The 16,296-nt window shown below is 36.8% G+C and overlaps 3 protein-coding genes across 4 annotated transcripts; 1 reads left to right on the top strand and 2 right to left on the bottom strand.

The window, feature by feature from the left end:
• Nucleotides 1-388: 388 nt before the first annotated feature.
• On the bottom strand, nucleotides 389-3,177 carry LOC103326695 (ADP/ATP translocase, mitochondrial-like). 2 transcript variants are annotated; one of them, XM_089047642.1, is made up of 4 exons: nucleotides 3,104-3,177; nucleotides 1,531-2,056; nucleotides 1,044-1,415; nucleotides 389-944 (listed from the first exon to the last, which is right to left on the bottom strand). In XM_089047642.1, the coding sequence occupies exons 2-4, from the start codon at nucleotides 2,032-2,034 to the stop codon at nucleotides 648-650; spliced, it is 1,173 nt and encodes a 390-aa protein (XP_088903768.1). In that variant the 5' UTR covers nucleotides 2,035-2,056; nucleotides 3,104-3,177; the 3' UTR covers nucleotides 389-647. The 2 variants fall into 2 exon arrangements, with proteins under 2 accessions (XP_088903768.1, XP_008227151.2); XM_008228929.3 differs by lacking the exon at nucleotides 3,104-3,177 and adding an exon at nucleotides 2,816-2,970.
• Nucleotides 3,178-4,274: 1,097 nt separating this feature from the next.
• LOC103326696 (uncharacterized) lies at nucleotides 4,275-6,872 on the bottom strand. Its single transcript, XM_008228932.3, has 2 exons — nucleotides 6,665-6,872; nucleotides 4,275-6,542 (listed from the first exon to the last, which is right to left on the bottom strand). The coding sequence occupies exon 2, from the start codon at nucleotides 6,013-6,015 to the stop codon at nucleotides 4,666-4,668; it is 1,350 nt and encodes a 449-aa protein (XP_008227154.2). The 5' UTR covers nucleotides 6,016-6,542; nucleotides 6,665-6,872; the 3' UTR covers nucleotides 4,275-4,665.
• A 1,609-nt stretch (nucleotides 6,873-8,481) lies between these two features.
• On the top strand, nucleotides 8,482-9,403 carry TIC20-V (TIC 20-v-like protein). Its single transcript, XM_008228933.2, has one exon. It carries the CDS (start codon nucleotides 8,866-8,868, stop codon nucleotides 9,220-9,222), a length of 357 nt encoding a protein of 118 aa, XP_008227155.2. The 5' UTR covers nucleotides 8,482-8,865; the 3' UTR covers nucleotides 9,223-9,403.
• The last annotated feature ends 6,893 nt before the right edge of the window (nucleotides 9,404-16,296 follow it).

Genomic DNA, 16,296 nt, shown 5'->3' with positions numbered 1-16,296 from the left:
TGGCCTAGTAGTATAGGACATCATCCAATTCAAGTTGTTTTCATGCCACCAAAACATTTGATTAGGATTATGAATCTCATCCAGCTGTATAATCTAGGTCACCAAACGGACCAGTGAAGGTGATGCTCTATTTATTCGGGCATCTCCAACAACACACTCTATTTGTTTGCTAATTTTGAGTTAAGAAGTGTTAGAAAGCTAATCAGTTTTATATGACTACTCTAGACTAAAATAAAGAGAAGGATGGGGAGATGTTCCTTCATCCACTCTCTATTCTGGCTAAGGATCTCCTTGAAGGAGAGTCTCATGGAGATGCTCTTATTTCAATTGTTATGTATGAAGTTTTAGAAATAGTAAAAAATTATGAAGAACTGCCAAGATAAATATGTAAAGAGAAGAACCAGTATTTAAACATTAATTTAACAAAATGAGCTCTGAACAGCTCTTATAGCCAGGACAGTGAGAGCAAAACTCCTGGAATATGGAACAATGCTTAGGAGACAAAATCCTCTAACACTAGGTTATTGAGTGAAAATCCCCTGACAAAAAAATTTAAAATATAACTCAAGATGAAAGTTTGTTGTTTTTTCATCAATATCTGTAGCTAAATGGGGGTTGAATTGTGGAATTGTCCATTCATTTTTAACTCAAGCCCCACCAGAACCATACTTCTTTCCAAACACTAGCACCTGAAGCTTGTCATAACCTGCAAGCACACCAGCACCAGCAACTGCACGAAGAATATTAGCACCGGCACCCTTGAAGAGAGATTTTGCACCCTCATTCTTCAGGATCTGAGAGAAAGCGTCGAGCGAGCTCTTGTACTTGACGGCTTCACCAGACGTCATCATCATCCTTCTACGGACAGTGTCAATTGGGTAGGAAGCAAGTCCAGCGCCGTTGGTGATAACCCAACCAAGACCAAAGCTAGCAAAGAAACTATCCTGGAATTGTCCAAAAAATTAAAAATAGAAAACATGTGAGATAATCGTCACAAGTTATTAAGAAACCATTCATACACAAACTAAATGATAGTCACTTACCTGCAGCTTTCCAGTGAGGATCACAGGCTTCAAAGAATCATACATTCCAAAGTACAGACCACGGTACACGATGATGCCAACACAAGAAATGTTGAAGCCACGGTAAAGGCCAGCGATACCATCTGACTTGAGAGTCTTTTTGTAGACATCAACCAAGCCATTGAATTGCCTCTCTCCTCCCTTCTTTGCAGCCTTGGAATCATTTGCAAGACGGGTACGAGCATAGTCCAAAGAATAGACAAAGAATAAAGAAGAGGCACCAGCAGCACCACCAGATGCCAAGTTACCTGCAAACCATTTCCAGTAGCCATCCCTGTCCTTCTTGAAGTTGAACAGGCTCTTGAAGTAATCTTTAAACGCAAAGTTTAAGGCCTGGACAGGAGACAACAATATAAGCACATTGCATTAAGACTAAGAGATAACAGAGAGAGAGAGAGAGAGAGAGATGAGTGTAGTTAAAAAACTGGCAAAAATGGGAATGACAGACCTGAGTTGGGAAGTAACGGATGACATTTGCTGTGTTCCCTCTCCACAATGCTACCATTCCCTCATCCTTCATAGTTCGGCTAAAGCAGTCTCCGATTCCCTTGTAGGGTTCAGAAAGCCTACCAGCCTTGATCATCTCATCCTGATTCTGAATCAAGAGCTTTACGCGCTCAATTGGAGCAGCAGCAGTCTTGGACACAGCAGCAGAAACACCACCCATTAAGAAATCAATAGCGAAGCCCGAAAATCCTTTCTCTTTTGGGGCTTGGACACACACAGGTAAGACACCTGAAGCCACCAGTGGATCATTAGCTCGACATGCGTGGTTCATTGGATACTCCAATGCTGCATTAGAATAATTTCCATATGCGAAACGCCTTTGATTGAGAGCAGGCCTCTGGAAGCCCCCATAGTGGCTGTGGGAATCTTGAGAAAGGCTGGAACCCAGATGTAGCTGACCAGAAAACTTTTGCATAGCAGTTGGATCTTGGTGCCTATCAGCCATCACTTAGCAGAAAATCAAACACCTGCAAACTCGACAACTTCTGTAATCAGAAAGGGAGCCAAGGAAAAATATCCACTATTGTTTAAACAGTTTGAAAATATCATGCAACATAGAACCAATCATTGGAATAAATAGAACATAAGAATCGGAATTCATTGCTTAGAACCCCAAACTCCAAAAGAACATAAGAATAATATGGGGAAAATGGACCAATTGGAATAAATAGCTGCCTCTGACAACCTGACAGTTCCCCAACATACCCTTTATCAAACTCACAAAATTAAAAATTAAAAATTAAAAAAATGGAGAACCATGAATCATGAATGACGATGACTTTCTAAACATGATCTGAAAAAGATTGGTTATAAGATAAAAAGGAATGAAAGCGAAACCTATCACTAAGAAAAAATAGATAGACAAATCCGAAAGTGTCACGTAGAATGATAGATATAATAGACTATGTGCAACACATCTATGTTAAAACTAAAAAGTAATAGCCAATGACCATTTTGTCAAGTGTATTTTGTCTTTGCTATGTTGGAGAATATCCGGAATTCAAATTTCACGAACGACAGTTGTTGAATCAATCAAAAACACCTAACAAATGGTAATTAGAACAAAAAAATCTTCAAATCCAATGAAAATGAGCGAGAAGACATATATCAGCATCAAAGTGAATCAAAACACTCGATGATCAAGATCAAAACTTTTCATGAAAGCGTCAAATGATGTAAAAGAGAAGAACAATGTAACCACACAGAGATGCATGCAGCAACAGTACCTTTGAAACAGATGGTGTATACGACACACACAGAGAGGAAGAGAGTGAGAGATCTAAGAAAACCAAAAGTAAAACAGGGATCTGACAGACCCTTTTGCTTGTTTATAACAAAAATGCAAATACAACAATCTGTGAACTCCGAAACTTGAGCAAAATACAAGGTCAAAAACACCACACAAATATAAATATAAATATAAATAAATAAAAAAGAACGCAAATTAATAGAAAGAGAGATGGGATCGCTGCAGTAAGATAAAGTCAGAGACAGAGAGAGTCAAAGAGGGTTACCCTTTGAGCTTGGCACTCGGAATGTTAAAGGAGGAGAGCCTAACGAGGAGATATATATGGTGGGAATGACAAGGAGACTGCAGGGTTTGAAACCAAAATGGACACTCCCTCTTATAACGTCAAGTTTTCTCTTTCTTTTTTTTTTTTTTTTTTGTTCGTCAAGAAAAGAATGGTTTTTTTTAAAAAAAAAAAAAAGCAAAAAATATATAAATCCATTAGATTAAATTTTAATCAGGTGGAGTATGGAGAATAAAAGTAAAGCATATCATGACAAAGAAAATCATAATAGAAGGATCCGGATCCTTTTTGGTTGGGGATGATTTTATTTTTTCGGTAATTAAAACATATATATTTGTGGGTGATTTTAGTAGGAAAGTTATGCATTTGGCATGTGAATGTGAATGTGATAATGTTTTCCTTACAAAATTGGCATGTCACATGTGATTAAAAATGATTCTTTGAATTTGGCTTGGTTGATTGATTGGTATGGTTTGGTTGTTGGTTGGATGGCCAGGTTTTGGTTTTTGACAATTTAGCCAGGTTCTTGGGGAAATGGGAAAAATATGCATTGGTGGCATTTTTCATGCTTCCATTCCACAGCATTTTTAAGGTTGCCATACCACTTGTGCTACTTTGTCTTATTATCCACTTGTTGTGTGCCTCTGTACCTACTCAAGTTTTTCTCCATTTACCCAGGGTGCAAAGCAATCAAAGGCCCTCGTAACGGTTCAGTGGCTAATTTGTTAACCATAGTTGAGAGCTACTTGAAAATTACATTTAAACGTGAGATAGGTTAGTTAACCAATACAATGTACCGGTCCTCTTACATTTGATGTTGATCTCACTCCCAGTATATTAGAGTAATTTGGAATAATATCGTTGTAAAAAAATACACTTGAAAATTACATGTGAATGTATGGTTATGGTTCTTTTGATGGAAAAAAGAAAACATCTGAGGTGAGCATATCCCTCAAATCAAATGAGATGCACTGGGAAAAAGAAAAAAAGAGAGGAAAGATCGGATGTAAAACTGCACCTTAGAGCACATAAAAATGCTTGAACCTTTTTCTAATCATTCATTTACAACAATAATAAAAACCAACAATTTCCTGAAATTCAATGTGAGAATGCCACCGAGGTTGAAAAAAATGGTTGGAAACGAAAACTGGGGTTTTACAGCAATGGCTAAAAGGATCAGAGGACTGCATCATTCATTTTTATTTCCATAACCCACGTTGGCAAATGTTTTTGAAGACTAAACCATATATAAACAACACCTACTATATGCCTTCAAAAATGGAAAAATACAGTACTAACTTACATGATGTTACATCCTTTTTCTTTTTTCGGTCGAAACACCAACTTGCATCTTTACAGTAAAGCATCCAACAATCAACAAAAGTCTCAACAATTTCTAAAACTAACTCGACAATGGGTGTTTGACCTAAAGAAAAAAAAAAACAGTCGAGCGATGGTGCTCACAAAGCTTTGAGCTTGAAGGTCTTCTTTGCCGAATGTCAACCACGCTCCAATATTGCACAGACAGTACTTGAGCTCAGAAGCTATTGCTGCCTGCCCAAATCAATCTGATCTCTTCCTAGCCCAAGAGATGAAGGCTCCAAGGAAGCATCTGACCTCCTCAAATCTATTTCCAGTTCCTTCTGTCTCAGGTGCAGTAACTTTCTCTCATTCTCTAGCTTCATTCTCTCATTCTCCAGCCTCAACCTCTCCAGTTCCCTGTCTTTCTTGCTACAGTATCTTAGCCATTTATACCTCTGCTTTTCAAGCTCCAAAGCTTCGGCCTGGAAGCCGACTCTTTGCTCTTGGAGTTGCAACTTCTGTTTCTTGATCCAGTCTCTTCGCTCCCATAATGACTTTGTTGGGTCTTGAAAAATCTCACCCATTTCAACTTCAAAACTATCCAGAACATATTGTGGCCAGAAATGGCCATCCTCTTCACTAGCCTTCTTCCTGTCACCCATTCTTCTCATCCTCTCCCTATCATTATCTGCATCATTATCATCTTCGTTGTCTAATTCATCATCCTCGGTATCATGGTTTTCTTCAGCCTCTTCTTCATCGGATCCATTATTGTCTTTTGAGCCCCTCCCAAGAGGTAAAGAATAACCTTGGAGATCGAGATCATGGCAATCAGGTATCCTCTGTCCATTATGATAAGCACACATTTCTTTATAAAACAAGTGTTTTGAGCTCAATATCTTTCTAACGTCATCCTTCGCCTTGGCAGACAGGTGGGGCATTGAGTCCATAAGAGCAGGATTCTCCACCACTCTACAACTAGTTCCCCTCCCAAGAATATCATTCAACCTCTTATACCTCTTGTTCAAGTCATTAAACTTGTCCTCACACTGCTGAGGAGACACGTGACAACCTTTACTAATCATTATTTTCGATACAGTCTTCCACTTACCCTTCTTCTGTAAAATCCCAGATTTCCTCTTAAGCCCCTCGCCACTTTCAAGCGTACCATCATCACCCACGCAAGCAACAATAGCTATAAGAAGCCTAACCACATTATCAGTCCACTTCATTCGCTGCCATGGAGATCCCTTTTTGCCCTTGGCCCCTTCAAAGTTCTCGCCACCATCATCTGTATAACTTGGCTCGTCTTCATCACTCAAATTGTAACCATTATTGGCATTAAAAGGTGCCACTGCCTTCCCTTTGACAGTAGTCGAACAAACTTTTGGGATTGACCCTTTCACTTCCACAAGCCCAATGGGATCATGATCACCTTTAACGCCACTCATCACATTCATGTGATGTTGATGATGTGCTAACAACGGATGACCCAATTGTATCTCTTGGCGTCTTGGAATGGACGATTCAAGGTCTAGTATCCCCCCACTGGGACCAGACAAAAAACCACCTCCCAAACCTGAACTATCCATCTTTCCACACTCAATCAGATTACCCTAAAGTTTCAATTTGGTTTTTTACACACACAAAAAAGAAAAAGAAACACAAAAAGCAAGAACAGATCAGAAACTAAAAGCTTTCAATCCTGACACTCAACTAAGAGGCCATATATCTCAGCTGTGTTTTCCAATTAGCAACATCGAGACAACCAGTGTTTTCCAATCCTGATACAACTAGTTGGTTTATCAGAGAGGGTTTTTCCACCACCAACACCAAAAACGCTGGAAAGTTTTAACATTCACAATTTCTTTCATTTTCCTCCATTTCCTCACCAATCAAACAGATTGTATCTTGAGAATCCCATAATGCCCAAAAACAGATTAGACCAACTAATGGGCAATCACTCAATACCTCTTTCAGGGTATAAGCTTCAAACCCAAAGCTTGCGGCTGAATATTAAAGCAGAGACAATTTGAAAACAAACCCAGAAACGCAAAAAGATCCAATCTGAAGATTAACAAGTTCTGGAAAATATTTGGACTTCGACCCACGAATTTTCCTAGAAATTTAAACAAAGAGTTATAACGGTAATCAATCCAATTTCCATATATATAACGGTAATTAATCCAAATTACAAATATAGAATCCATATGAAATAGAAAGAGAGTCTTCGAAGCCTACCTTTTCAAGATCGACCACGAAGATTTCACCCAATCTGTAGATAGATAGAGATTAAAATTTTGAGTCTCAGAGATTTCTGCACTGACTAGCTTTTAGAGACTGTTTGAGTTCGAAGGAAATGAGTTTACTTTAAAAAACTGCAAGGAACTCACTGCCGTTTTTACATCGACTGGATCAAAGTCAATGCTCTACACAGTAGTCGATGTCGTGCAAACTATTTCTAGGACATCCCCCAACCCAAGTATATAGTTTACAATGTGTTGCCAATAAATGGAAAATTGTTATAAAAATAATAATTAGAGTATGAAAAGTAAAGTATGATTATATTTGCTCTCATGGTTTTTATACTGACAGAACTTTCTTACTCTCATAAAACTCTTCTAAGATAAAGCTCTCACACTCTCAAATTTGTCTCTCTTTATTTTTTCTTTGGAGCGGTGGTGTTCTACAATTGAATGAGCAAGCCTATTTATAGGCAAATTGGATGGTTCCCTGTGCATCTCCAAAGTCTTCTTTAACTAACATCATTATTTTCCTTTTGACTATCATTTTCTTATTTTCTTTATGTGGGTTTCATCTACTTTCTTTATATTTATCTACTTTCTTTACAACAAAAATAAACTATATGACGCTAATAAACGATAGTTTTTTCTATTATATATATTTTAACGTTTCATTCAAAATCATTGATAATGATGAACACAATTAAACCTATAACGATAGTGTCAAAATTTTCATTTTAATTGATTTGATATGTTTGTGGTCCAATTATTTAAGGTAAGAATGATTGAGGTAGTTGTCGACATGGTATTCAAAACTTATGGCTAAGAGGATCTTGAACTCTGCAATATTGACTATAATGATTAACTGCATATCTTCTCAGTTTAAGATTTAGGGTTAGGAGGCCATGTGCTTTGGAGAGAGTAATCATGATTTCTATGTGAGAAAAAGAGGCGTGATAGGAGAGAAATAGGTGGAATGGGGAGGAGGAAATGATGAACTTGGGAGGGGAAGAAGGGGCATGGGCTCATACTAGGCCTAGGCACGATACGGGATGGAAAATGGCGAAATATAAATCGATATCCACCTCTTAGAGAAGGTAATTGTTCCCTAAACTAAGAAACCTTAATTCTCCTCTTACAGTCAACTGAACTTAGGCATCAGTGTGCTCAATGAATTACTAATGTCTTTATTTTTTCTGTTTTCATGGCACAAGCTCCTTTATGAAGGAATTCAAGTTTATTCCCCACAAAGTATGTAATCCTCTAATCAAGTAAAATCTTTTCTTGTTCCGAGTTTACAATTCTGGATTCCACATGGTCATAATGAGTTTGTATGATCATGGTGTTTAATTCTCTTTTTTTATGAATGTCTTGTGTTGTTGACCTCAACCTGCAGGAACTCTACAAACTACGAGAGAAGGCCATTCTTTGTCAGCGTGGGAGCCGGCCAAATGTAGGGTTAACCATCCCTTCGTTGCCTACAAAAAGCACCCCCAAGCCAAAGAACCAAATTCACTTCTGCTCCCTCTTACTTTCACTTTTACATTGAAGAATTTAAGCATCTCTCAAGGTAAATGTAACTTCTCATACATTGTGCTATATGTGTATGAATTAACACAATGAAATTATGATATTTTTCATCATTTGAAATAAAATACTCTAAAAATATTTGCCTAGTAATGGTTAGTTTTGAACCAAAACTCAGATTAGAAAAAGAAAAAAAGAAAACAAAATTTTGGATGTAAACGACATGTCGTATTTCGGTGTCTTCTCTCTTCCTGTGCAGGAGATATTCTTTTGGGCCATGACCCAATCCCAGCAGCTGTCTTTCTCTAGATTTTCGGCTCACAAACTTTTTCCCATTCACCCAAAAACCAAACCTTTCATTTCTCAAAGAGATGGCTATGTCCAGCCTTCTCTCTCCCATAACCCCTCTGTCCCTCTCTCACTGCAAACCCCTCCTTCACTCACCTTTCTTCTTCTCTCTCAAGCAACAATCTTTCCTCACTCTCACCAATATTTCAACCAAACCCAACCAAGAAAATCAAACCCAGAAGACCAGTGACCACCCAATCCAAGGGTAGCGACGAGTCAGTGGATGTCCCTGACCGGTTGATCTCAGCCGTCTGTTACTTCTACCCCTTCTTTGATGGCATACAATATGGCAAGTATGTAATTACTCAGTTCACTGCCATTCAGATGCTCATCCAACCCTTGATACCAGCTATAAGGGTCTTCAAAAGCTTCCCTTTCAATGGGTTTTTGGTGTTTTTAACCCTTTACTTTGGTGTTGTTAGGAACTCCAATTTTAGTAGGTATGTGAGGTTCAATACTATGCAAGTTATTGTGCTTGATGTGCTGCTGATTTTCCCTGATCTTGTGGAGAGAAGCTTCAACCCAAAAGATGGGTTGGGATTGGATGTGCTGATGAGCTTGGACAGCACTGTGTTTCTCTTCCTTTTGGTGTGTTTGATTTATGGGTCTGCTTCTTGCGTTTTGGGTCAGGTGCCCAGATTGCCCATTGTAGCTGAAGCTGCTGAGAGGCAAGTTCCTTGAGCTGTTTTTGTAGCCTATTGTTGTTTTTGTTATGCTGGGAAATGGCAACAGATAATTACATTTTGAGTCACAATTTATGTTTATGCTTTTAGCCAAAAGAGAAGAAGCTCATATAGTAGTAGAATGTTGTTGTTGTTGTAAGGGACATTCTCGGATAAGTATTTAAGTTAAGCATTCGTTATATACTTCTAATCTCGGCTGATGAATTGCATTTAACGGACTACCAATATTTGATTGAAATTGTGATTTTACATTATTTAAGGTAATATAACAAATTAGAAGCTGACCCTTTGTTTTTATTTTCCTTTCCTTATGTGGAAGGTGATCTAATTCAATTAGGAAAAGTTTACTATATCTGGGAATTGCAGCAAAAGAAAAATCAAAATGTTAGCTCTGCAACTACAATCAATGACTATATCTGGATTTCTTCTTGGGTGCAGGAACAAGGAAGCATAGAAAATATTGTTGTTAGTTGTAACAAAATTATGATATTATTTTTCTTGCTAGTTTACCAATGATTACTTATCTTCCTATTTTTTTTCTTGCTAGTTTCCCGTAGAACATAATTGCTTTCTTTCCTACTTCCTTGCCAACCAAAAATTAACATACGTGCACAATTTTAAAAAAATATATTTTTAAAAAATTATTTTTGCATATGCGTCATATTGTGCACTGCAGCAAGGAGAGTGTCGTTTTCTGTCACAATTGGACTGGGTTTATGATATGGGTATGGGAACAAAAGGGTAATTAATGGCTCTAATTTATCCACCACACTGAAACGCAACGCAGGAGCTGTAATTTGCCACATGTTGCTAATGAACCTGAACTCTTTCTCATGTTTATGGGCCTTCCTCAATCCCACCAACATGGGAGTCATTTACGCATAAATGATTGGAAACCACACATCTCTTCCCCTTTAGCCGTATTGAACTCAGGTTTGAAGATGTGACTTTAGAATGCAACCACACATAAGGACAAGTTATTAAATCGTTAGCACCACATAAAACCATTCCTCCTAGCGGAGCTGTTAATGTGAATAACAGAAACTATGTTATAGTCATTGAAAAAAGGGTGATGATTTTTCCACTTACACTCTTTTTATGGGAAACAATTTTCAACAAAGGAAGTGTAAGCGGACAAAAGAGAAGAGTAAATTTAGGTTTTAGCCACACAAAAAAAAAAAAAAAAATTTCACTTTTAGAAAAAGCCAAAGCTTTTAAAAAAAAAACAGAAAAACCTCTCAACTTTCAAATTAAAGACATGCAAATGTAAAGGATTCCTTAAGAAATTCAAAAATAAATAAGGGTAATTTTGTCCATTTTGTTTATTTTAAAAAATTTCTCTCTCCTTTGGTTTTTTCCAAAGTCTCCCAAAGAGAAGTGGAAAAATCAACTTTCTTGGAAAATGAAAAGATTTGTACAAATTATACCTTTTGATTTGATGGGCTAAGCCCAATACATGACTTTGGTATAACAACTCAGGGCTCCAACAAGCCATGGGCATGAAAAATTGTAACTTGGCCCATATATAGGAAAGATAAAAAAGAAACAGGTCTCTAGACACCCCATTTATTTGGACACCCTTCCACTATTCATGAAAGTGTACCTACATATATTTTGAATTATAAAAACCCTTAAATAAAATTTAAACACACAAAAAAACTAGTTATAGAAAAACAAATATATTGTTGCAACCCTTTTCCCCAACTGCCTTCGCTAACGGCATTGTCGGTGTTGCCTCCATCGGTTCTCGGTCTCCCCCACTTTCCATCCATGCACCATGCAAGACTAACACCACCCCACCCCCCGTCTCTCTCTCTCTCTCTCTCTCTCTCTCTCCATAGTGTAAGGATTTGAAGATGACAATTCTTTTAGAAATGTCGGCGTTAGTTTTGCATATTAATTAGGAGATTTCTTTTGTATTTTGTGTAGGTGACATTTTCTGATGTAATTAAGAAGTAATTATTTTTCTTGTCTGACACACAATGTAACCTTACATATTTATTGCTAAGGAGAATAATAGGATATCTAAAAACTCCCTAATTTCATTGTTTAATAAGAAATAACGCAAGTCCACCTCTACCAGGGACGGACCTACATTGTGTACAAACAAGTATTTTTCTTTTGTTATTGTTAGTATATAAAACACATATACTAAATAAGTTGCAATATGAATTGTGAGTTGTCAACTAATGTTAATTTTAAGCATATATAAGCAATTGTTGCTGACATTGTTGGTGTAAAATTGGACTTTTAAATAAAATTTATATAATATTATGATTAATTCCATAAGTCTCCCTATAAAGTTTAGCCGGATCTAAAATTTAGCCCATCTCATTTTGAAATCCTGGGTCTGACTCTACTAAATAGGGCGAAAAATTCCCCAATTTCATTATTTGATAAGAAATAGGGCACATAATAGAATCTTATATATTTACCTCCATAAAAAGAAGAATAAGATATCAAAAAAGTCCCCAATTTCAACTTTTATGCAAGTGCAATGTGCCACGTGAAACTAGAGGTCATGAGAACAATTTCTTAGGTGGAACCAAGAGTCACGTTGTGATTCATGTTTGGTTTGTTCAGGCATGTGACTTTTATACCGAAATTTCTTTGGCATTTTGTGGCCTATATATGGATTAACCATGCATGGCTATTATGCTTTCATATTTGTATTACCCCTTTGTGGTTGATAGTCTTTGTATCTAATTTATGAATATAACTATACACTATTTAAACATAGAAACACACCCAAAATTAACTCCAAAGTCAACTTTTTGGGTGTGTTTATAAATGAGTTTTTGAGTGTGTGTAATGATGAGTTTTGGGTGTGTTTATAAAGTGTTTTGAGTGTTGGGTTTTTTTAGGGTAGTGAAACTCCCATATAACTATCGCTTATCTCTTATATATATATATATTTAAAGATAGTAAACTCTTCTCTCTCTAAAAAACCAAAAAACAAAAATAAACTCTTCAAATACTATAGTTTAACCAGAGGCCATTTAGCTGAATATATTATTTTGTTCACCGAAATTGAAATATAATATTGGGAGTCTAAATCACGTCAAAGAAATTCGCGTCCATCAAAACTAAGAAGGGTTGAATTTTATAACAAAGTCCCTCCCACGATTCTCAAACCTAATTATTTGACTAGAAATTCATTTTTATAAAATAAAGTTTATATGTTTATTTATTTATTTATTTATTTTTAAAGGATTATCGTGATTCCAACCATGCAAATTGCAAATTGCAATTGTCGGTGGAGGATCTAGCCGATGTAAGATGGTAGATACACTGCCGCCGCGTGCCCTTATCTTATAGGACTGTGGCCAGCCTAGCAATGCTTTGGGCTGTGTAGCAGATCGGCCCTACATTGACCTGGAAGATCACTCACTCACACAACTTCCAGCGAATCCACCCTCTCATTTCCCTAAAACTACAAAACTACCCTACAGTTGCTTGCCGACACGTTCCTGCCATAGCCGTTGAAAATCAACGGTCATATGCACAGTCCCTCAGACGATTATTCGTTGAGGTCAACGATTTGACGCGTATTGATGGATGATCACCACTTGAACTCTGTGGTCGTGCATGCAGCAAATGATTAGGGTGAGCTGGGCCCCAAATATCTTTCTTGGTCCCACAAGTAGCAGACTTAGCAACGTGCTAGTGGCTGATTCTATGCGTGCGAGACGGTGTTTAGGGGTTAAGAGAGAGAGAGAGTTTGCCTTGATTTCTGATCAAGTAGATGCTAAAACCACGTGATCTGCTGCTAACGTCCTTCTCTACATTATTCTTTAAAGTTTCGAACCTCTTTGTCGCTTCAAGCCTTCAGGTTATTGCCCAATTAAAATTTTAAAATTTTTATTTATTTAAAAAATAGGCTTTTTTTAATATATAAATAATTTAGAAAAAGTGAAATTATATTATTAATTTTTTTCAATATAAGCGATATTCTAAACTATGATTCGAACTTAAAATTTCTAATCTGCAAGTCAAACTCTTTTCTATTGGACTAAACCTCGTTGATAGTAACATTATATTATTAAGATAAAGAACTCAATATACCCTTTACATATGAGAGAGTTTAATCGTTGAAATTAGTCAAGTAGCCTATCCTTTCTCGTTAAGAGCAGACAGTTAGAGGAAACCAAAACCCCTAATAGAACCTTCTATTATGTGGTCTATTAATTTGCCATCATAAATCTCACTCCTCTTTCTTTATCAATGAATATGTACAATACCCGACATTAATATACAAACTATTTATTTTTCTTTCTCTTTTTGATATCAAGGAAAGGAACCCCTTCAAGGCATGGCCATATTGGACTCGTCTCTGTCACGTAAACCCCGACCCACACTCCCGACCCCATAGTGTGTGCTAAAAAATTTGTAAATCAGAAACTCTACAAATAAATAAGCACCAAAAATTTTTCTCTCTCCTTTTGCTTTTTCCAAAATGTCAGTGTGTGCTAGTAGGATTCGAACAGTTTACAGTTGGCCCCGGCTTGTCCTTTTAACCATTGTGCTACGCCCCTGTGCCAAAATATTTTTCTTGTAACTTGTATGGAGTCTTGTTGCTAATGGTTGAGAAAAAGTTGGACGGTTGAAATGGTAAGAGTTGAGGAAAAGTTGGTTGGTTGATGATTTAAAAAGAAAAAAGGGCTAGCAATCATCGTTCACTTTGTAAAACTTTTGAATCTTAGAGATGCCCTAATTTCACCACATTTATCCAACACAGGATAAAACTGCAACATGTTTCACTTTTTCCATTACTTGTTAATAGTGGAAGCTTCTAATTCATAAGTTGGAGAAAGCTTTTGTTACTGATGCTTCATTCATTGGAAGGGAATCTTCCATGATTTTATCCATCATCTTGCTACTCAAGTGTCGGCAACCACTTTCTCTTATGTTCTTCAAGCATGGAACCGGCTTGTTCATTTGATGGCATCTGACCCGGCTCCATGCTCGAAACACTGTGAAAAAATGATACACTTGAAATTTTCAAAAATAAGTTTGGTTACTTCTGAAAACATGTTTTTGAAGAAAAGCATGTTTGTTAGAGACTAGATCTTGTATTTGATTTTATTATAGAACCTCGATGATATGAGAGAAAACTTTATTCATCATATAATCTTATCATTTTTATGTATGAGAACCAATTAGTCTTTGGTCTATTAATATTTGTCTCCACTTAGTTGGACGAGGTCTCAAATATGTGATGAGTTTGATAACTAGTTAGTTGTGATTAACCTTATTGTGGTGGCGCAGTTTTGTTGTGAGTATATTGGACCGTTGTAAAAGTCTCTTATAAATATCTTATTGTTTATATATATATATATATATAAAATAAAAAAACTATACGAACACTTTTTTTTAGGGCAATAAATAACCTTAAAAAAGAAGAAGAATTATTTTCGTCATAAATATAACCCCTCTTTGTTAATGAATATAGGCAACACTCTACATTGAGATACAATTAATTTCACTTATTAATCAACTTTAGGTTTAATGAGTGTTTCCGGTCCAAAAATGTTCCAATGAGCTTGTAGATTTATCAAAAAAAAAAATATTTTTTTATTGGGGACAACCATTAAAAAGAAAAATTCCCAAAATCCCAAATCTCCGATCTATAATAAGTTTATCTTTTATGCCTAATAATTGCTCTTTGAGAAAATTCTAAAGAAAAATCCCTAGCCAAAGGGGTTGGCGGCCATCCTTCTTACTCCATCCCTTTTCTTCTCCTTCCCTTCCTTTTCCCTTTGGATGCTTCGATTTTTGTTTTGTGATGTGGAAATAGTTATCGTCGCCATGATATAGTTGTCGTCTTTTGGCCCACGCATGTAAGAATTTGGCTCAAGTTGTCAGCCTTCAATATAGATTTGAAGCTACAAAGCGAGGATGATGTCAGGTTGCGTTGGGTCCAGGTTTAGCTGGTGCAATACTATGGGTTTAGCCAGTGTGGCATTATGGCTCTCTCCGGTTGCTTAAGAGGATGTGGAGTGGTGATCTTGTTTCTTAGTTTGTTTTAATCTATAAATTCCCATGAACTATTTAGGAGTTCAATGTGGCCTTCAATATAGATTTGGAGCTACAAAGCGAGGATGATGTCGGGTTGCATTGGGCCCGGGTTTAGCCGGTGCGATACTATGGGTTTAGCTAGTGTAGCATTATGGCTCTCTTCGGGGTGCTTAAGAGGATGTGGAGCGGTGATCTTGTTTCTTAGTTTGTTTTAATCTATAAATTCCCATGAACTATTTAGGAGTTCAATATAGTTTGTTTTTTGTTTTGGATATTCTATTTCCTTTTGGCTTTTCGATACAAATTTGTCGTTTCTGTCATACGCAGCAAATCTTTATTGTAGGTTTGAGAACATGTGTTTATGGTTGCTAATTTGGGGATCAAATTTTAATCATTTTTTGGGTTGTACATATTCTCTCGACATCAATTCAACTTCTTGTTGTGTTTTGTCATTGAATAAGAGCACTTCCAACGTTGGCCTTTAGCCCGGGCAACAGGGGGCCCAAGCCCCCATTTCACATTCCAGTGGGCTTACAGCCCTGGCAGCTTATGGGTCCCAAAACCGGGCCACCCGCATGCAAAATCAGCCATTGCTCTTGCCTGGGTTTGCTGACGTCAACAACAAAAAAATAATTTAAAAAAATCTAAAAAAATTACTAAAATTTTCAGAAACTTTTCACACCAAAACTCTATACAAATTCATTTCCTAATATTTTATGTGAATACTAGTTGTCATGGCAATAGGTGGAAACATCACAAGCCTTTTGCAAGGCCATAGAATCACATTTTGGGCTTTGCCTCCCTGCCCTAACCGATGGAACTGCTATAAGTTGTATCCATATTCGGCAACTTAGTTGTTTTGTACTTGTTTTTAGGGAGTTTCACTAAAACACCCAAAATGGGGGTTGAAATTATAAAAAAACCCAAGCACTAAAACATATAAACACACCCAAAACCCATATTACACACACTCAAAACTCATTTATAAACATACCCAAAAAGCTTTGGGGTTGATTTTGGATGTGTTTCTATGTTTAAATAGTGTTTGGGTTTT

The sequence above is a fragment of the Prunus mume genome, linkage group LG3, assembly GCF_029339155.1.
Source record: "Prunus mume cultivar Tortuosa linkage group LG3, ASM2933915v1, whole genome shotgun sequence".
NCBI lineage: Eukaryota > Viridiplantae > Streptophyta > Magnoliopsida > Rosales > Rosaceae > Prunus > Prunus mume.
Note: the sequence above shows the minus strand (reverse complement) of the source record. Positions and strands in the feature narration are given on the sequence as shown.

What these genes read in the sequence shown, in the direction of transcription:
- LOC103326695 (XM_089047642.1), bottom strand. Translation starts at nt 2,034, where the DNA reads ATGGCTGATAGGCACCAAGATCCAACTGCTATGCAAAAGTTTTCTGGT. An exon ending in TCCGTTACTTCCCAACTCAG is followed by an intron (nt 1,416 to 1,530) that starts GTCTGTCATTCC and finishes TCTCCTGTCCAG; the next exon opens with GCCTTAAACTTTGCGTTTAA. An exon ending in TCCTCACTGGAAAGCTGCAG is followed by an intron (nt 945 to 1,043) that starts GTAAGTGACTAT and finishes GGACAATTCCAG; the next exon opens with GATAGTTTCTTTGCTAGCTT.
- LOC103326696 (XM_008228932.3), bottom strand. Translation starts at nt 6,015, where the DNA reads ATGGATAGTTCAGGTTTGGGAGGTGGTTTTTTGTCTGGTCCCAGTGGG.
- TIC20-V (XM_008228933.2), top strand. Translation starts at nt 8,866, where the DNA reads ATGCTCATCCAACCCTTGATACCAGCTATAAGGGTCTTCAAAAGCTTC.